The sequence below is a fragment of the Chiloscyllium plagiosum genome, unplaced genomic scaffold (genome assembly GCF_037043375.1).
Source record: "Chiloscyllium plagiosum isolate Xiang-an unplaced genomic scaffold, Cpla_swu_hap1 HiC_scaffold_42, whole genome shotgun sequence".
Taxonomy (NCBI): Eukaryota; Metazoa; Chordata; class Chondrichthyes; order Orectolobiformes; family Hemiscylliidae; genus Chiloscyllium; species Chiloscyllium plagiosum.
The window spans coordinates 8,084,246-8,101,756 of NW_028270180.1; the positions used below are offsets into that span (position 1 = coordinate 8,084,246).

The 17,511-nt window shown below is 50.5% G+C and overlaps 2 protein-coding genes across 2 annotated transcripts in view; both read right to left on the bottom strand.

Annotated features, from left to right (window-relative positions):
• Positions 1-583, bottom strand: part of fbxo22 (F-box protein 22) — a 22,666-nt gene extending 22,083 nt beyond the window's left edge. Inside the window, exon 1 of the mRNA XM_087982017.1 lies at positions 576-583. Coding sequence (XP_087838143.1) covers positions 576-583 — 8 coding nt within the window. The remainder of the gene's footprint in view (positions 1-575) is intronic.
• Positions 584-1,439: 856 nt separating this feature from the next.
• The window catches only part of ulk3 (unc-51 like kinase 3), a 32,699-nt gene continuing 16,627 nt past the window's right edge, over positions 1,440-17,511 (bottom strand). The window contains exons 7-12 of the mRNA XM_087982018.1: positions 13,208-13,363; positions 9,187-9,292; positions 7,090-7,130; positions 5,488-5,590; positions 4,400-4,464; positions 1,440-1,616 (exon numbers count right to left, since the gene is read on the bottom strand). Of these exons, the coding sequence (XP_087838144.1) occupies positions 1,440-1,616; positions 4,400-4,464; positions 5,488-5,590; positions 7,090-7,130; positions 9,187-9,292; positions 13,208-13,363 (648 nt within the window). The remainder of the gene's footprint in view (positions 1,617-4,399; positions 4,465-5,487; positions 5,591-7,089; positions 7,131-9,186; positions 9,293-13,207; positions 13,364-17,511) is intronic.

The window sequence follows — 17,511 nt, forward strand, 5'->3', positions numbered from 1 at the left end:
AGTGTGGTACAAGATGAGTTGTTCATTTGGAGACCCGAGCAGACATAGCGGGCCGAATGGCCTCCTTCTGTGCTGTAACAATTCCGCGAGTCAAGTGTTGGAAAGGCACAGCGAGTCAGCCGGCTCCTAAAGGGAAGGGTCACGACAACTTGTGTAAAACCGAAGCACGCAGGTCACTGATTCATACAATTCAAACTACAAGTTCAAAACACCCTAACTGTCAATCAACCTCAGCAAGCAATTTGAAAGGCAAACTGGGAGTACAGGAATAAGGAAGACTTGTTAAATTTGCACAGGGTTTTGGTGAGACCACATCTGGAACATGGTGCATAATTCTGATCTCCCTATTTAAGAAACAATATTTCGCATTGGAGGCAGCAAAGGGAATATTTGTTAAGTCATTGTAATGATGGGGTTGTCCTCTCAGGCAGTGAAAGAACAATTTCTTTTATTGTCACATATATCTAGGAATATACAGCGAAAAGTGTTTTGTCGCTAAAATCTGGTACCATTTTGAGTTACAAAAAGAAATTACAGAAAAAGTTAATCTTCTGTTCAGACTGGGACTCGCTCACGGCTCCATGATTTCTGCATAGTCTCTGCAAGGAGCTTCAGGCCTCAAGGAGTCCCCGTTCTGGGTCACAACAACTGCGACACCGAGGGTCCCCGCTCTGCCCCCCACCGTAGATAGGAGGACCTTGCCCTGCCCCCACTGCCGACAGGGGGACCCTGCTCCGCCCCGCACCACAGACGGGGTTCCCCAGTGATTATCTAACCAACCCACACCGTCCTCCCACATCAAATATCAGCCAAAGCTCATGCATCAGGGGATTGGTGGTGTAGTGGTAATGTCTGTGGGCCAGACCTTCAGAGTCCCAGCTAAATGCACTGGTAACATGAGTTGGAATTCTACCACAGCAGCTGGAGAGATTTGAATATAGAAAAATGCAGATTAAGAGTTGGCCTAATGGGGATGATGCCAATTGTCATATTAAAATAAAATCCATCTAGTTCATCACTATGACCTTTCGGAAAGGAAGGAAATCTGCTAACCTTACTTGGTCAGGCCTACACATAGAGTCAGAGATGTACAGCACAGAAACAGATCCTTTGGTCCAACTCATCCACGCTGACCAGATTTCCTAAATTAATCCTGTCCAATTTGCCAGCAGTTGGCCCATATCTCGCTAAACCCTTCCCATTACATACCCATCCAGGTGCCTTTTAAATGCTGTAATTATACCAGCCTCCACCATTTCCTCTGGCAGCTAATTCTATACATGCACCACCCTCTGTGTGAAAAATGTTGCCCCTTAAGTCCCTTCTACATCTTTCCCCTCTCACCATAAAGCTAACTCCAATGTGGTGGACTCTTAACCGCCAACTGGGCAATTAGGGATCTGTTAATGGGCTAGAAACACAGGAATGGGGGAGGCCAGTCAGCTTTCTCTCCCCCCTACCTCCCGCCCGGCCTGTTCCACTGTTAAACCAAAGCTGCTTTGGCTTTCCTGACCTCCCTCTGGACAGATCGACTCACTCGCCAACATGAGCAGGAGTTCCCCGAGACTCTGTTGATAAAGGTCTAGAGTCTCTTCCGAATCATCACCTTCTTCGTCCTGGTGGCAGAAACAGAAACAGAGGATAAAACACTCACATAACAAGGCAACATCCCATCGAGCTCACTCCTGCCAGCCATTTCCAAGGCTGAGTCCATCGGCATTGCCTAATGCATCTCCTGAGAGCACAGCTCCTACATGCCTTCATCTTTGAGGTTTTTTCTTTCTTCTAAACCAATAAAGTAACACTCCAGAACCAACTGTAAACCTTCCATTGTTCCATCGACAATGGTTTCATGATCACCATTTGACTCTTAATTCCAGATTTTTTTGTTGAACTTTTAAGAAAGTGGATTCAATAGGAATCTCAGTAAGGAACATGGCAGGGGACTAATCATTTGTATCTTTCAGAAGAGCTAGCACAAGCACGATGGGGTGAATGGTCACTAAGTATTTATCCTGTATTCCCCATTCTCTTGCTACAACTGTACAGACTTTTAGCGAGATCACACCTGGGGCACTGTGTGCAGTATTGAGTAAAGAAACCAATGAGGGACACACTTGCATTGGAAGCAGTTCAAAGGAGGTTCACTCAACTGACTCCTAGCATAGAATCACTACAGTGTGGAAGCAAGCTAGTCAGCCCCTCACATCCACACTGACCCTCCGAAGACCATCCGACCCAGAGCCACCCCTCAACTCTATCCCTGTAACCCTACATTCCCCATGGCTAACCCACCTAACCTACACATCCCTGGATACTATGGACAATTTAGCACAGCTAATCCAACTAACCAGCACATCTTTGGACTAGAAGCGAGAAGGGGTTGTTCTTATGAGGGTAGGTTGGAGCTGTACTCATTGGCATTTAAATGAATGAGAGGCATCTTATCGAAAGATACAGTATGAAATTCTGGGGTGCGTTTCACAGGGTAGAATCTGAGAAAGTGCTCCCTCTTGTGGGGGAAGCTATGACTGCAGGGCACAGCTTCAGAGTTAGGGACCTCCTATTTCAGATGCCGACGTGGAAAGAGAAAAATAGGTGCAGGAGTAGGCCATTCGGCCCTTTGAGCCTGCATTACCATTCAATATAACCATGGCTGATCATGCAATCTCAGTATTCCATTCCCACTTTCTCCCCATACCCCTTGATCCCATTAGCTGCAAGGACTACATCCAGCTCCCTCTTGGATTTATCTAACGAACTGGCCCCCACAGCTTCCTGTGGGAGAGAATTCCACAGCTTCACAACTGAGTGAAGAAATTCTTCCTCATCTTAGTCCTGAATTGCTCACCCCTTATTCTTAGACTGTGACCCCTAGTTCTGGACTTCCCCAACATCAGGAACATTCTTCCTGCATCTAGCCTGTCCAGTCTCATCAGGATTTTATATGTTTCTATGGGATTTACCCCCTCATTCTAAATTCCAGTGAGTACAAGCTCAGTCAGTCCAATCTTTCTTCACGTCAGTCCTGCCACCCCAGGAATCAATCTGGCGAACCCTCGCTGGACTCCCTTAATAGCAAGAAGATCCTTCCTCAGGCTAGGAGACCAAAACTGCACACAATACTGAAGATGTGGCCTCACCAAGGCCCTGTATAACTGCAGCAAGACATCCTTGTCATGAAGGCCAGCATACTATTAGTTCTCCTCACTGCCTGCTGCACCTACATGAAAACCTTCAGCGACTGTTCCACCATGATACCCAGGGTCTCGTTGCACCTCACCTTTTTCCTAAACTGCCACTGTTCAGATAAAAATCTGCCTTCCTGTTTTTGTGACCAAAGTGAATCACCAATTGTTATGACACGACGGTGAACCCTTCTGCTAATTAAACCAAATATCCAGAAAAGCTCACCTCACCTGGTAATCTGTTAAAGTATGAGTGACAGAGAGCTCCCAAATTCCACCAGTTAAAGAAAAATAATATCAGTTTATTCCTTAACTCTAAAAGTGAACATTAATCAACATCTATTCACAATTCTAAGCCCCACTTTCTCTTAATTGCTTATTATCTGCCTCCAACTCTACAACAATACATTGTTCCAATAAAAATCAGCATTAAAATTACATCAACCTAATTTCAAAACAACACAACGGCTGTTGTCTCCAGTGTCCTCCTTCTTTCGGCTAGAGATCTCCCTGGATCGTCTTCTGCCTTCTACCGCAAAGATGTTTCATTTGAAAGAGGTACTTTTGATAGAGAGTGTTTCTGAATGGCAGTCTTTCTCGATAGCAGTTTATTCTCTATCTGACTTTTAAAATGCCTGTTTTCTTCTAGCCCAACATCAGATCGTCTCATTGGTTTGAGATTGGCAAAAATACTAAATTCAAACTCAATTGGGTTTTAGTATCCAGGGGCATAATTTAAACTGATTTGACAACCATTCAAATTTAACCAAACAGCAACCAAAACTCAGACATCTATTTCACAAAAAGTTACAGGTTTTCAATTTTCCAGTATACTCTGAGACTGCTAGCTAGTCATATGACAGGTGCTTGTAAGCTCAGTGCAAAACAGCATTCACTCTCTCTTAAAGGTATAGTACATGCCTTCAACTTCATAACACAATTCTTTCGCTGAGGATTGTTGACTTTTGTCTCAGTGAGCAATGGAGACAGGATCACTGAACACATTCAAGGCCTAGTCAGGCTGATGTTTGCTCAACAAAACAGACCAGACAGGGAAGTGGAGTGGAGACCTGAATCAGAGGAGATGATCATACAGACTGGCAAAGCAGGCCCGAATGGCCAAAACCCCTCCTTTCCCTCTGTCCCCACATACGCACACAATCCGACACAGTGTTTTCTAAAAGCTCAGGGAAACTCAACCCCAACCTCACCTTGGCGATGGCAACAGAACTAATTTCCAATGCAGCCAGGAGTCGCGGCTTGTCCTGGGACATTTCTGAAACAAAATCGGAAGATGGGGGAAGTTAGGGCTCCCGGTAGTCGGTGTATACACAGCAGCAACACAGCCCAGCCAAGCTCAAATGAACATGGAACAGGCTTGAGGGACTGAGTGGCTTCCACTTCTATTGGCTAGGGCATGGCTCTTTTGGCAATGTCCCTGCCTCTGGGCCAGAAGATCCAGTTTCAAGTTCCATCTACTTAATGTCTGAACAGTTTGATTTACACTATTTTGTTTTCTTAATTCCTTCATGGAATTAGGTGCTTATAGATGATGCTCATGGATGAGAATGTGTATTGCCTATAGGGCAGCAAAGAGTCAACCACATTGCTGTGGGACTGGAATCACATGAAAGCCAGACTGGGTAAGGATGGCAGTTTCCTTCCCTAGAGGGCACTAGTGAACCAGATGGGTTTTTATGCGATAACCAGGCCTGGACGTATGGTTATTGTTAGACTCTTAATCCCAGATGTTTATTGAATTCATAGAACATAGAACGTTATAGCGCAGAACAGGCCCTTCGGCCCTCAATGTTGCGCTGAGCTGTGAAAATAATCGGATGCCCATCTAACCTACATAGTTCCATTATTATCCATATGCCTGTCCAATGCCCATTTAAATGCCCTGAATGTCGTCGAGTCTACTACTGTTGCAGGCAGGCCATTCCACGCCCCTTCTACTCTGAGTAAAGAAACTACCCCTAATTCCGTGGTGGGATTCGAACCTGGATCCTCAGAACATTAGCTGGGCCTCTCGATTAACAGTCCAGCGACAATACCATCAAGGTCATTACCTTCCCAGGAATCTTCAACCAGTCACCCTCAATGAGTGTCGTCAAAGCCCACCAGAATTAGTGACCCTTGATTTTTAGTGTCTGCCAGGAATATGGCTCCTCAGGCTTTGCAGCAATCCTTAAAATATGGAAACGGGTGGATAAGGGAAAGTTCAAGTCAGGAATGATGCTCAGGATGGCAACTTTGGCTTGAAACCTGTGCTGCTTTCTGGGAGGGGTGGCCTTACCTTTCAGTATATCTCTCGCCGACTTGGCCTGTTCAAAGTTAGCCCTGTTGCTCTTGGCGACCAATAACTTCAACTCCTCTGCCCTGGAGAGGTACTGAGTTACCTAGCAACAATTAAAAAGAAAAAGTAAATGTGAAGGATAGCCAGACAGATTTCATATGACTTTTGGGAGCCAGAATAGACCTTTCAGCCCCTCAAGCCGATCCCACCATTCATTAAAGATCATGACGTCTTGGTTCAATAAGACGCTATGACCTGGTGGCTGTTCAATGCACCTCCACATGAGAACAGGGTCTCTTTAAATTGTGGAAGCATGCCATTTGACCCATTGAGTCCACACTGACCCTCTGCAGAACATCCCGCGCAGACCCCGTTACCCTGCACTTCCCTGGCCAATCCACCTAGCCTGCACATCTTTGGACTGTGGGAGGAAACCGGAGCACCAGGAGGAAACCCACGCAGACACGGGGAGAACACGCAAACTCCACACAGTTGCCCAAGGCAGAACTGAACCCAAGTCCCTGGCACTGAGGCAGCAGTGCTAACCGCTGAGCTGCCCCTCAAATTCCTCAATCTTTTTGAAGTAGATATTCAGCACTCCACTTGGTATAACACTGTCCCCTGTTTTGGTGCAAATTTACAGCAAATTCCACACCCTCATTATAACACAGTGTCACAATAAATCATTTATCGACTTCATGTTGGTGAACAGCTACTAACTTTAAACCAGTCACACGGGCTTCTACAGGCACAGAGGAGTGTTTAGAGAATGATGGCACACTGTGTGCTCCATGAATGAATGGGTCAACGTGGTCAGAAGTTACATTTGGGAGTGCCACGATCATTGGAACTTGTGAAAAATCCATAAGTCTTGGCTTGGAGCTTGTACTTGCCAAAGTGGAACTGCACAAGGGGAGGCCGTATTGGGAGTCATGGGCCCACCGCTGGTCCCCTTGCTTGAGGAAGGGTGTAACTGCATTGGGGGCAGTTTGAAGATGGTTTGTTAAATTAATTCCAGGAGTTGAGAAGTTTGCCTTATGAAGGGTGGTTGAGCAGTTTAGGTCTATACTCCCTGGAGTATAGAAGGATGAGAGGAGGTCTGATTGAGACGCTAAAGAGGACTGACAAAAGACATGTAGAGAGGATGTTTCCCCTTCTGGAACAATCTAGAAGAAGAGGTCTTAGTTTTAAGGAGAAGAGGTAACAGATTTAAACCAGACTTCTCTCAAAGGGTTGCGAATCTGTGGCATGTGGGGAAGCTGGCACAGTGAGTAAATTGAAGGAGGAGGTAGACAGATTTTTAATTCAAGAGCTATGGGGAGCAGGCAGGAAATTAGAGGCAAGGCCAAGATGAGATCAGCCACTATCGAAGTAAACGGTGCAGCAGACTCGACGGGCTGAATGGCCTACTCCTGCTCCAAATTGTTGGTGAATCAAAAAGTAATGTCGATGAGTGGGCATGGGGCTGAGGGATACAGGCAGCAGAGATTTGGCATGAGCTTTAGGTTTCGGTGGCGGTGGGGGGGTGGGGAGGCTGTACAGAAGGGAAGGGAATCCCACCATGAGCCACTCCCAGAAAGCAATTTGCAGCTCCTCTCTTACCTTTGACCTGATGGCTGCCTTCCGTCGTCGGTCTGATTCATCTAAACGCATCAAATAAGAAATACCACACCGAGATTAGCAGAACAGTGCTTGCAGCTGCCGTTCGTATACAACACAGAATTCATCGCCAGTGCAGGTCTCATCAGAGGGAAGTGAGTCTGGGTGGGTTACTCTTCGGAGGGTTGGTGTGGACTGGTTGAGCTGAAGAGCCTGTTACCACACTGTAGGGAATCTGATCTAATCTAATCTAATCTACTCTAAATCTTGTGATGGTGAGTGTACTGCATTCAAGGCCTGGGGGTGGGGGAGTGGGGGGGGGTAAAGGAGATGGGAAGGGACTGGTTCAATAGTAATTGTCAATAAAAGGAAATTGCATAAACGCATTAAAAGACAACAGCTTTGAGTTTGAAGTGACCCTGTGGGAGGTAGGTTAGCTCAGCTGGGTGGATGGCTGATTTTTGTAGTGCAGTATGACACCAACAGCGTAGGTTCAGGTCTCACACTGCCTGAGGTAGCTGCAATGGTCCCTGCTTTTTAATCTTGCATGGTGACCCTCAAGTAAAAACTCACCACCAGTCGTCTCTCTATGTCTCCAATCAGAGAGCAGTCCTCTGGGCCTGTGGCATCTTTACCTGTGTTTTAGTTTTTCAGATTTATTGCAGCTGTTGATTTGTATGATTGCGTTTTGATTACTTCAAGCGGTAAGATTATGAACTGTGAGTCAGATTTTTTTCCTTGCTGGCCAAAGTAGGGAAGGTTCAAGTAGATTTTTTTTTAAAGATTAGATTCCCTACAGTGTGGAAACAGGCCCTTCGGCCCAACAAGTCCACACCGACCCTCCGAAGAGTAACCCACCCAGACCCATTCCCCATCCCATATTTACCCCGACTAATGTACCTAACACTATGGGCAATTTAGCATGGCCAATTCACCTGACCTGCACATCTTTGGACTGTGGGAGGAAACCGGAGCACCCGGAGGAAACCCACGCAGACACGGGGAAAATGTGCAAACTCCATACAGACAGTCGCCCGAGGCAGAAATCGAACCTGGGTCCCTGGCGCAGTGAGGCAGCAGTGCTAACCACTGAGTTCTAGTAATTTTTATTCTTCCTGAGCTTTGTGACAATTAATTTGCTCACAATTTGACAACTCTTGAAATACAAGGCAGGATAGCGAATTGCCTAGCACATGGGTTGGCCAAGGATGGAATGAGGTCAGGAGATGGAGTTTGATTGATAATTTAGCAGATCGTTCGGTATCGAATCATTCCTGTTACATTCAAAACTCTGGACTTAAGTGAGACTCTGCAAGGAATCCTCACACCTGACATTTGCAGTACTGTGGAGAAAGAATAAAGGCGGTCTAATTGGAAAGCTCTTTCAGAGAGCCAGCAGTGTTACAAGGGCTGAATGGCCGCTTTTTCCGCGCGCAGGTGTCCCCCACCCACCGCCACACCCTGAGCCTTTTCAAACAGCTTCACAGAATAATGGTCGTGAGATGGTAATATATACTTTTTTTTAAAAATTCACTCGTGGGATGTAGGCATCATTGGCTAGGCCCAGCATTTATTGCCTGTCCCTGGTTGCCCCTGGAGGTGGTGGTGGTGAGCTGCTTTCTTAAACCGCTGCAGTCCATGTGCTGCTAGGGAGGGCATTGCAGGATTGGATGCAGTGACAGTGAAGGAGGGTTCAGGGATGATGTTACTAAGGTGCTTAAGGTTTAGAGAGGATTTGCTCAGGCAGAGCTACGGTGTTCTGCTGGGGGAGTCAGGGATAGGCTTATAATCCAGTTCATTTTAGGAAACATTCTTCCACACAAATGGGGGCGGGGGGAGGGCACAGCAGTTAGATACTGCCTCGATTATTAAATCGTAAATCTATGATCAATTCAATTTTACTTATGCAGGTGACCCTGGGAAATACAGCCACTTGAGGTGTTGGAGTTAAGATGCAGATCAACTCAATGGGTCTCCTCATATTGGTAATCAAACAGGCAGGGTCACAGCAAGTCCTGTCCTAAAGGCAATGGGGTCGGAGTTAGAGAGTGCTCACTATATGGTGAGCCATGGCTACAAGACAGAGCAGCGAGGACTCACAGTGCAGCGCAGGAACAAAGTACTCCAGTGACTTGCAATAGAGGGAGAGAGCAGAAGACAGGTCCCCCGACTGATCCTTCTTCACAGCATCCACAACCAACGCAGTCTGAAAGACAAACAGGAAATCAGTAAAAACATAATGAGATAGAGATTGTTAGGGTGGGGGGGGTGGGGGGGGGGGGGAGAAAACATTAAGGTCAGGACAGAAAGACAGAGGGAGGGACAGTTGCAGTTTTAAAGTTGCGTTGCAAAGGAGAAGGATGAGGCAGAGATGTTTAGGGACAGCATCGAACAGCTTAGGGCCCAGGCAGCGGGACATGATCACTACCAGCTGAGCAATGGAAAATGGGGGAGCCCACAGAAGTCAGAATTGGAGGAGCAGAGACATCTCAGAGGATAGTGCGGCTGAAGGTGCTGATGGCGATAGTGAGGAGGTGCAGGGACTGGAGGGGGTGACGGCGATAGTGAGGGGGTGCAGGGACTGGAGGGGGTGACGGCGATAGTGAGGGGGTGCAGGGACTGGAGGAGGTGACGGCGATAGTGGAGGGGATGCAGGGACTAGAGGGGGTAACGGCGATAGTGGAGGGGGTGTAGGGACTGGAGGGGGTAACGGCGATAGTGAGGGGGTGCAGGGACTGGAGGCAGTGACGGATATAGTGAGGGGGTGCAGGGACTGGAGGGGGTGACGGCGATAGTGAGGGGGTGCAGGGACTGGAGGGGGTAACGGCGATAGTGAGGGGGTACAGGGACTGGAGGGGGTAACGGCGATAGTGAGGGGGTACAGGGACTGGAGGGGGTGACGGCGATAGTGAGGGGGTGCAGGGACTGGAGGGGGTAACGGCGATAGTGAGGGGGTACAGGGACTGGAGGGGGTGACGGCGATAGTGAGGGGGTGCAGGGACTGGAGGAGGTGACGGCTATAGTGAGGGGGTGCAGGGACTGGAGGAGGTGACGGCGATAGTGAGGGGGTGCAGGGACTGGAGGGGGTAACGGCGATAGTGAGGGGGTACAGGGACTGGAGGGGGTGACGGCGATAGTGAGGGGGTGCAGGGACTGGAGGAGGTGACGGCTATAGTGAGGGGGTGCAGGGACTGGAGGAGGTGACGGCTATAGTGAGGGGGTGCAGGGACTGGAGGCAGTGACGGATATAGTGAGGGGGTGCAGGGACTGGAGGAGGTGACGGAGATAGTGGGGGGTGCAGGGACTGGAGGCGGTGACGGCGATAGTGAGGGGGTGCAGGGACTGGAGGGGGTAACGGCGATAGTGGAGGGGGTGCAGGGACTGGAGGCGGTGACGGATATAGTGAGGGGGTGCAGGGCCTGGAGGGGGTGACGGAGATAGTGAGGTGGTGAAGGGACTGGAGGCAGTGACAGATATAGTGAGGCGGTGCAGGGACTGGAGGAGGAGACGGCGATAGTGAGGGGGTGCAGGGACCGGAGGGGGTGACGGCGATAGTGAGGGGGTGCAGGGACCGGAGGGGGTGACGGAGATAGTGAGGGGGTGCAGGGACTGGAGGCGGTGACGGAGATAGTGAGGGGGTGCAGGGACCGGAGGAGGAGACGGCGATAGTGAGGGGGTGCAGGGACCGGAGGGGGTGACGGCGATAGTGAGGGGGTGCAGGGACCGGAGGGGGTGACGGAGATAGTGAGGGGGTGCAGGGACTGGAGGCGGTGACAGCAATAGTGAGGGGGTGTAGGGACTGGAGGAGGTGACGGAGATAGTGAGGGGGTGTAGGGACTGGAGGCGGTGACGGCGATAGTGAGGGGGCGCAGGGACTGGAGGAAGTGACGGAGATAGTGTGAGGGTGCAGGGACTGGAGGAGGTGACGGAGATAGTGAGGGGGCGCAGGGACTGGAGGAGGTGACGGAGATAGTGAGGGGGTGTAGGGACTGGAGGCGGTGACGGCGATAGTGAGGGGGCGCAGGGACTGGAGGCGGTGACGGCGATAGTGAGGGGGTGTAGGGACTGGAGGCAGTGACGGCGATAGTGAGGGGGTGCAGGGACTGGAGGCAGTGACGGAGATAGTGAGGGGGCGTAGGGACTGGAGGCGGTGACGGAGATAGTGAGGGGGCGTAGGGACTGGAGGCGGTGACGGCGATAGTGAGGGGGCGCAGGGACTGGAGGCGGTGACGGCGATAGTGAGGGGGTGTAGGGACTGGAGGCAGTGACGGAGATAGTGAGGGGGCGTAGGGACTGGAGGCGGTGACGGCGATAGTGAGGGGGCGCAGGGACTGGAGGCGGTGACGGCGATAATGAGGGGGTGTAGGGACTGGAGGCAGTGACGGCGATAGTGAGGGGGTGCAGGGACTGGAGGCAGTGACGGATATAGTGAGGGGGTGTAGGGACTGGAGGCAGTGACGGATATAGTGAGGGGGTGTAGGGACTGGAGGCAGTGACGGAGATAGTGGGGCGGTGCAGGACTGGAGGAGGTGACGGAGATAGTGGGGGGGGTGTAGGGACTGGAGGCGGTGACGGAGATAGTGACGGGGTGCAGGGACTGGAGGTGGTGACGGCGATAGTGAGGGGGTGCAGGGACTGGAGGCAGTGACGGCGATAGTGAGGGGGTGTAGGGACTGGAGGCAGTGACGGAGATAGTGGGGGGGTGTAGGGACTGGAGGCAGTGACGGAGATAGTGTGAGGGTGCAGGGACTGGAGGAGGTGACGGAGATAGTGAGGGGGCGCAGGGACTGGAGGAGGTGACGGAGATAGTGAGGGGGCGCAGGGACTGGAGGTGGTGACGGCGATAGTGAGGGGGTGCAGGGACTGGAGGCAGTGACGGCGATAGTGAGGGGGTGTAGGGACTGGAGGCAGTGACGGAGATAGTGTGAGGGTGCAGGGACTGGAGGAGGTGACGGAGATAGTGAGGGGGCGCAGGGACTGGAGGAGGTGACGGAGATAGTGAGGGGGTGCAGGGACTGGAGGAGGTGACGGAGATAGTGAGGGGGGGTAGGGACTGGAGGCAGTGACGGCGATAGTGAGGGGGGGTAGGGACTGGAGGAGGTGACGGAGATAGTGAGGGGGGGTAGGGACTGGAGGCAGTGACGGCGATAGTGAAGGGGTGCAGGGACTGGAGGAGGTGGCGGCGATAGTGAGGGGGGGTAGGGACTGGAGGCAGTGACGGCGATAGTGAGGGGGGGGTAGGGACTGGAGGCAGTGACGGCGATAGTGAAGGGGTGCAGGGACTGGAGGAGGTGACGGCGATAGTGAGGGGGTGTAGGGTCTGGAGGCAGTGACGGCGATAGTGAGGGGGTGAAGGGACTGGAGGCAGTGACGGATATAGTGAGGGGGTGTAGGGACTGGAGGCAGTGACGGATATAGTGAGGGGGTGCAGGGACTGGAGGCAGTGACGGATATAGTGAGGGGGTGTAGGGACTGGAGGCAGTGACGGATATAGTGAGGGGGTGCAGGGACTGGAGGCAGTGACGGCAATAGTGAGGGGGTGCAGGGACTGGAGGCGGTGACGGCGATAGTGCGGGGGTGCAGGGACTGGAGGAGGTGATGGCGATAGTGGGGGGGTGTAGGGACTGGAGGAGGTGACGGAGATAGTGGGGGAGTGTAGGGACTGGAGGAGGTGACGGAGATAGTGGGGGGGTGTAGGGACTGGAGGCGGTGACGGAGATAGTGAGGGGGTGTAGGGACTGGAGGCAGTGACGGATATAGTGAGGGGGTGCAGGGACTGGAGGTGGTGACGGCGATAGTGAGGGGGTGCAGGGACTGGAGGCTGTGACGGCGATGGTGAGGGGGTGCAGGGACTGGAGGCAGTGACGGCGATAGTGAGGGGGTGCGGGGACTGGACGAGGTAGGGTCACAGAAGCTTTTGAAAACAAGTACGTGAATTCTAAAATGAAACGCCTGCACAGGGAGACTCAGAGCTGAAGGTAAACTCTGCTGAGGTATCAGAGGTTACTCTGAAGGAGTCACACTGCGGGGCTGTGACAGGTGAACACCCTGTTCCCTTTAAACCGTGGAAATATGGTGTTAACGTGAAGCAGCCAAGAACAGCCCTAGTGCATTCACATACCGCCTTCTCCAGGCTCTCCGCACTCGGCATGTGATCCAGGTCCACAAACGGGTGCGTAAAGAATTCCTCAAAGGTTATTCTCCGTTCCGGATCCCTCTCTAGCAGCCGGAGCAGTAAATCCCTGCATTCTCTTGAGACCCGGGTGCCTGGAGGAAGCTGAAACCAAACCAGGAAACAGTAAACATTCAGAAAAACGTCAAGGAATTAGCCTGGAGCAGAGAGACTGCGGGAGGAGATGTGCAACAACGTATTGCGCATTGTCACTAAATATTGTGTTTGCAGTTTCAAAGTTGTATCAATTCAGGACAAAACGGTAAGTTTTAAAACAGTTCAAATCAGATTAGATTACTTAGTGTGGAAACAGGCCCTTCGGCCCAACAAGTCCACACCGACCCGCCGAAGAGCAACTCACCCAGACCCATTCCCCTACATTTGCCCCTTCACCTAGCATTAGGGGCAATTTAGCATGGCCAATTCACATAACCTGCACATCTTTAGGCCGTGGGAGAAAACCGGAGCACCCAGAGGAAACCCACACAGACACAGGGAGAATGTGCAAACTCCACATTTGCACCCAGGTCTCTGGCGCTGTGAGGCAGCAGTGCTAACCGCTGTGCCACCATGCTGCCTTTTGTTCCCGGTTATGAAATGATTAACAATGTATAAATGGCAAGAATAACTCTATTCATTCTGATTGGGGGTGGGGGGGGGGTGGAATTTGATATTTGTCAGAGCTCCAAGGATAATTACCCTGCTCCTCTTCCAAATAGAGCCCTGGGATCTTTCACAAACACCCGAACCTGATCTAAAGTCTCACCCCTGACAGTGCAGCACTTCCCCAGCACTGCACTGGAGTGAGTGTAGACTCTGGTTTTTAATGTGCTCAGCTCCCTGGAGTGAGATTTGAACCCAGCGCTACTTGACTCAAACTGAGCCACCGAACTCCTACAAACATTTTGATTGTGTCGGTACAGACCCTTACGAATGTGGTTTACATCACAGCAAACTCCATAGGGACTGCTAAACATGATGTGCACAGCAAGGTTCCACAAATGTGACCAGATATCTACATCCAGAGAGGGTTGATAGGAATAAACATTTCCTTAGCGGAAGAGTCAATTACCGAGGGACGGGGTGGCAGGTGGTCACCAATTTAAAGGTCAGGAGGTTTAACACCCAATTGGGAATCTGGAACTCACTGCCTGGAAAGGTGGTTGAGGCAGGATTAAGAGAATCACCTGAAACATCATAGCAGACAAATGGCGGCCAAACGCTGGGAAATGGAATTGGGGTAGATAGGTGTGGACATGATGGGCCGAAAGGCCTCTTTCCATACTGTAAAACTCAAATAATTTTCTCTTGACGTGTTGGTGATGCAACGCAAGCCACGGCTGAGTAGCTGGCAGTTGCTTGAGGGTGAAGGATGCTGGCTCAGGGACCCGTTAGGGACCCGTCTTCAGCGTTGGAATGTGCCACTCGGACCAAGTCTGGTCCCAGCTGCAGCTGAAGGGAACGCGCCTGCTGTCACCAATCGGTGATGTCTGGTGAACTGGGGAGGTGGGGTTGTGGGTAAGGGGACCCGCAGGGTTGGGTGTTACCCACGGTCAGTCAGATTGTAACCACGGGGCAGATTCCTCGGGCTGATACTGCAGAAACCCTGAATTCAGCTGCAGATGAGACCATTCATACTTGGGCTCCATTGGCCCAGCGGTAATGTCCCTGCCTCTGAGTTGGAAGATCACGGTTTAAGTCCTACTAGGCATATGCCATAATACGTCTTAAGAGATTGACTAAAAGTATCCAGACCGTCCACAATTTAAACTACATCTTTGACTATCCATGTATGAGATTGCCACCTTGTGTCAGGGTGTGAAATAGGTTGAGAAGCTAGTTTCCCACTTAGCTTTATTGTCATGTGCACTCAAATGACTGCAGCGAAAAGTTTACAATGTAGTCACTAATGGCGCCATCTTAGGTACAAGATACCTAGGTACAGATACTCAAGTACTTGATACAAAATTGAAAGAATACTAAAGTCCAGCAGTGGCTCACAGCACCAGGGACCCAGGTTCAATTCCATTCTTGGATAACTAACTGTCTGTGCGGAGTTTGCACTTTCTCCCTGGGTCTGCAAGGGTTTCTGCTGGGTGCTGTGGTTTCCTTCCACAGTCCAAAGATGTGCAGGTAAAGTGGATTGGCCAAGCTAAATTGCCCCATAGTGGCCAGGGATGTGTCGGTTAGGTGCGTTAGCCTGTGGGAAGTGCAGGGTTACAGGAGTAGGGTAGGGGGACGGGCCTGAGTGGGGTGTTCCTCGGAGGGTTGGTGTGGACCTGTTGGGCCGAATGGACTGTTTCCTCACTGCAGGTATTCTGTGACTTTATGATAAGGAAACAAAGGTACTCGTATTATAGCTCTTTTCACCCCAGTCCGTGCCAGCACCAAGCCTCCACTGGGTCATGTCTCCAGACCACACCGGGTTTCAAACCTCCGGTCCGGGACTCGCCTCCCCCATTCCCTCCGAGTAAGGTTAGATTAGATTAGATTCCCTAAAGTGTGGAAACAGGCCCTTCGGCCCAACCAGTCCACACTGACCCTCCGAAGAGTAACCCACCCAAACCCATTTCCCTCTGACTAATGCACCTAACACGATGGGCAATTTAGCATGGCCAATTCACCTAACCTGCTCATCTTTGGACTGTGGGAGGAAACCGGAGCACCTGGAGGAAACCCATGCAGACACAGGGAGAATGTGCAAACTCCACACAGACAGTCACCCGAGGCTGGAATAGAACCTGGGACCCTGGAGCTGAGGCAGCAGTGCTAGCCACTGTGCCACCCATTAAATGTAAAATAAAGTTTGAAAAGAAATACTCCAGGAGAAAAGAGAGAGGAGCTTTGGCTGGAGGATTCTACTCTGCTGCCATCTTCGTCGTCAAATGCTCAAGAGATGGCGAAACCTGTTTCCGATAAAGCAGCCATCTTAGTGTTTAAATAAGAGGTGTTTAAAATGATTTAAATGGTGGGAAACAATTGGTCTGATTGAAGCATACAAGTTTCTGAAATAAGTGGAGAAGACTAACACAGGAGGTCTGGCAGTGTTGCCGGAGAGAGAAACAGAGCTATCGATTCTGCTCCAGATATTAAGAGGGCTGGAAAAACGACAAAACCTAGAAGCAAACCATTGCTTCACCCGGAGTGTGGTTCGGGCCTTGACAGTGAGTGGAGTAGGCGAAGGTGAACGAGCGGCTCTGTCCTCACATGGGAATGTGACACGCTGAAGGGGGGGGAAGCGAGGAGGAGGAGGAGGAGGAGGAATGAAGAGGCAATTTCTGAGGAGAAGGCATCTCAGGGAGAAGATTCTGGAGAGTGGATGGAAAGGAAGATTCAGAACAGATTCGACGGGGCAAGTGTTGAGAGAGATTGTTGCTGCTGATCAGGGAATTTACAACACAGGGGACGGTCTCACAATAAGGAGCCAATCATTCAAATCAGAGGTGAGTAGAACTCAGAAAGGTCGTGAACTTACAGGGGAGGCAATGGCTCAGTGATATTATTGCTGGACTGTTAATCCAGGGATCCTGGGTTCAAATGGTAGAGGATAGAAATTGAGTTCAATAAATATCTAGAATTTAGAGTCTAATGATGACCATCTGGTTCACTAATGCCCTTCAGGGAAGGAAACTGCCATCCTTACATGGTCTGTCCTACATAAGATTCCAGACCCTCAGCAATGTAGATGACTCCTAACTGCCCTGGGGGCAATTAGGGATTGACTGCCCAGTGGTGCCCACCTACCATGAATGAATAAAAAATTCTCCACTCCCGACGGTTGGGAATACTCCACTGTTGAAGGATAGGACAGATCAAGCCTTGTTCGTACAGTGTTGAGATTCGATGGGCCGAATGGCTTATTGCTTTCATTGTGTTTGTTCTTGTTGGCGTAGCTTGAAAATGTGAGCAGGGTCATTCAGGGGAGATCAGGGACATTCTCCTGGAACTTGCTCTCCCCAGTAAATATCATTGAGGTAGCATGTGCAGGGAGGGTCAATTAAAAGTTTCAATAGCAAGTTTTGTTTGTTGGTTAGGGATTTTAAAGGTGACTGAACCGAGGTGGGTGGGTACAGTTGACATTCAGTTCAGCTCAGATTCACATTAAAGTGAATGGGCTGAATGGCCTCCTCATGTTCCTAAGTTGCTGTAATTCTCTCTGTATAGCCCAGACTCTGTACCCAGTTGCTCGTGTATCACTGACTGGCATGAGACAATGTCTCCAAATGTTGTTCTGGCTGTTCCTGCCTTGAAGA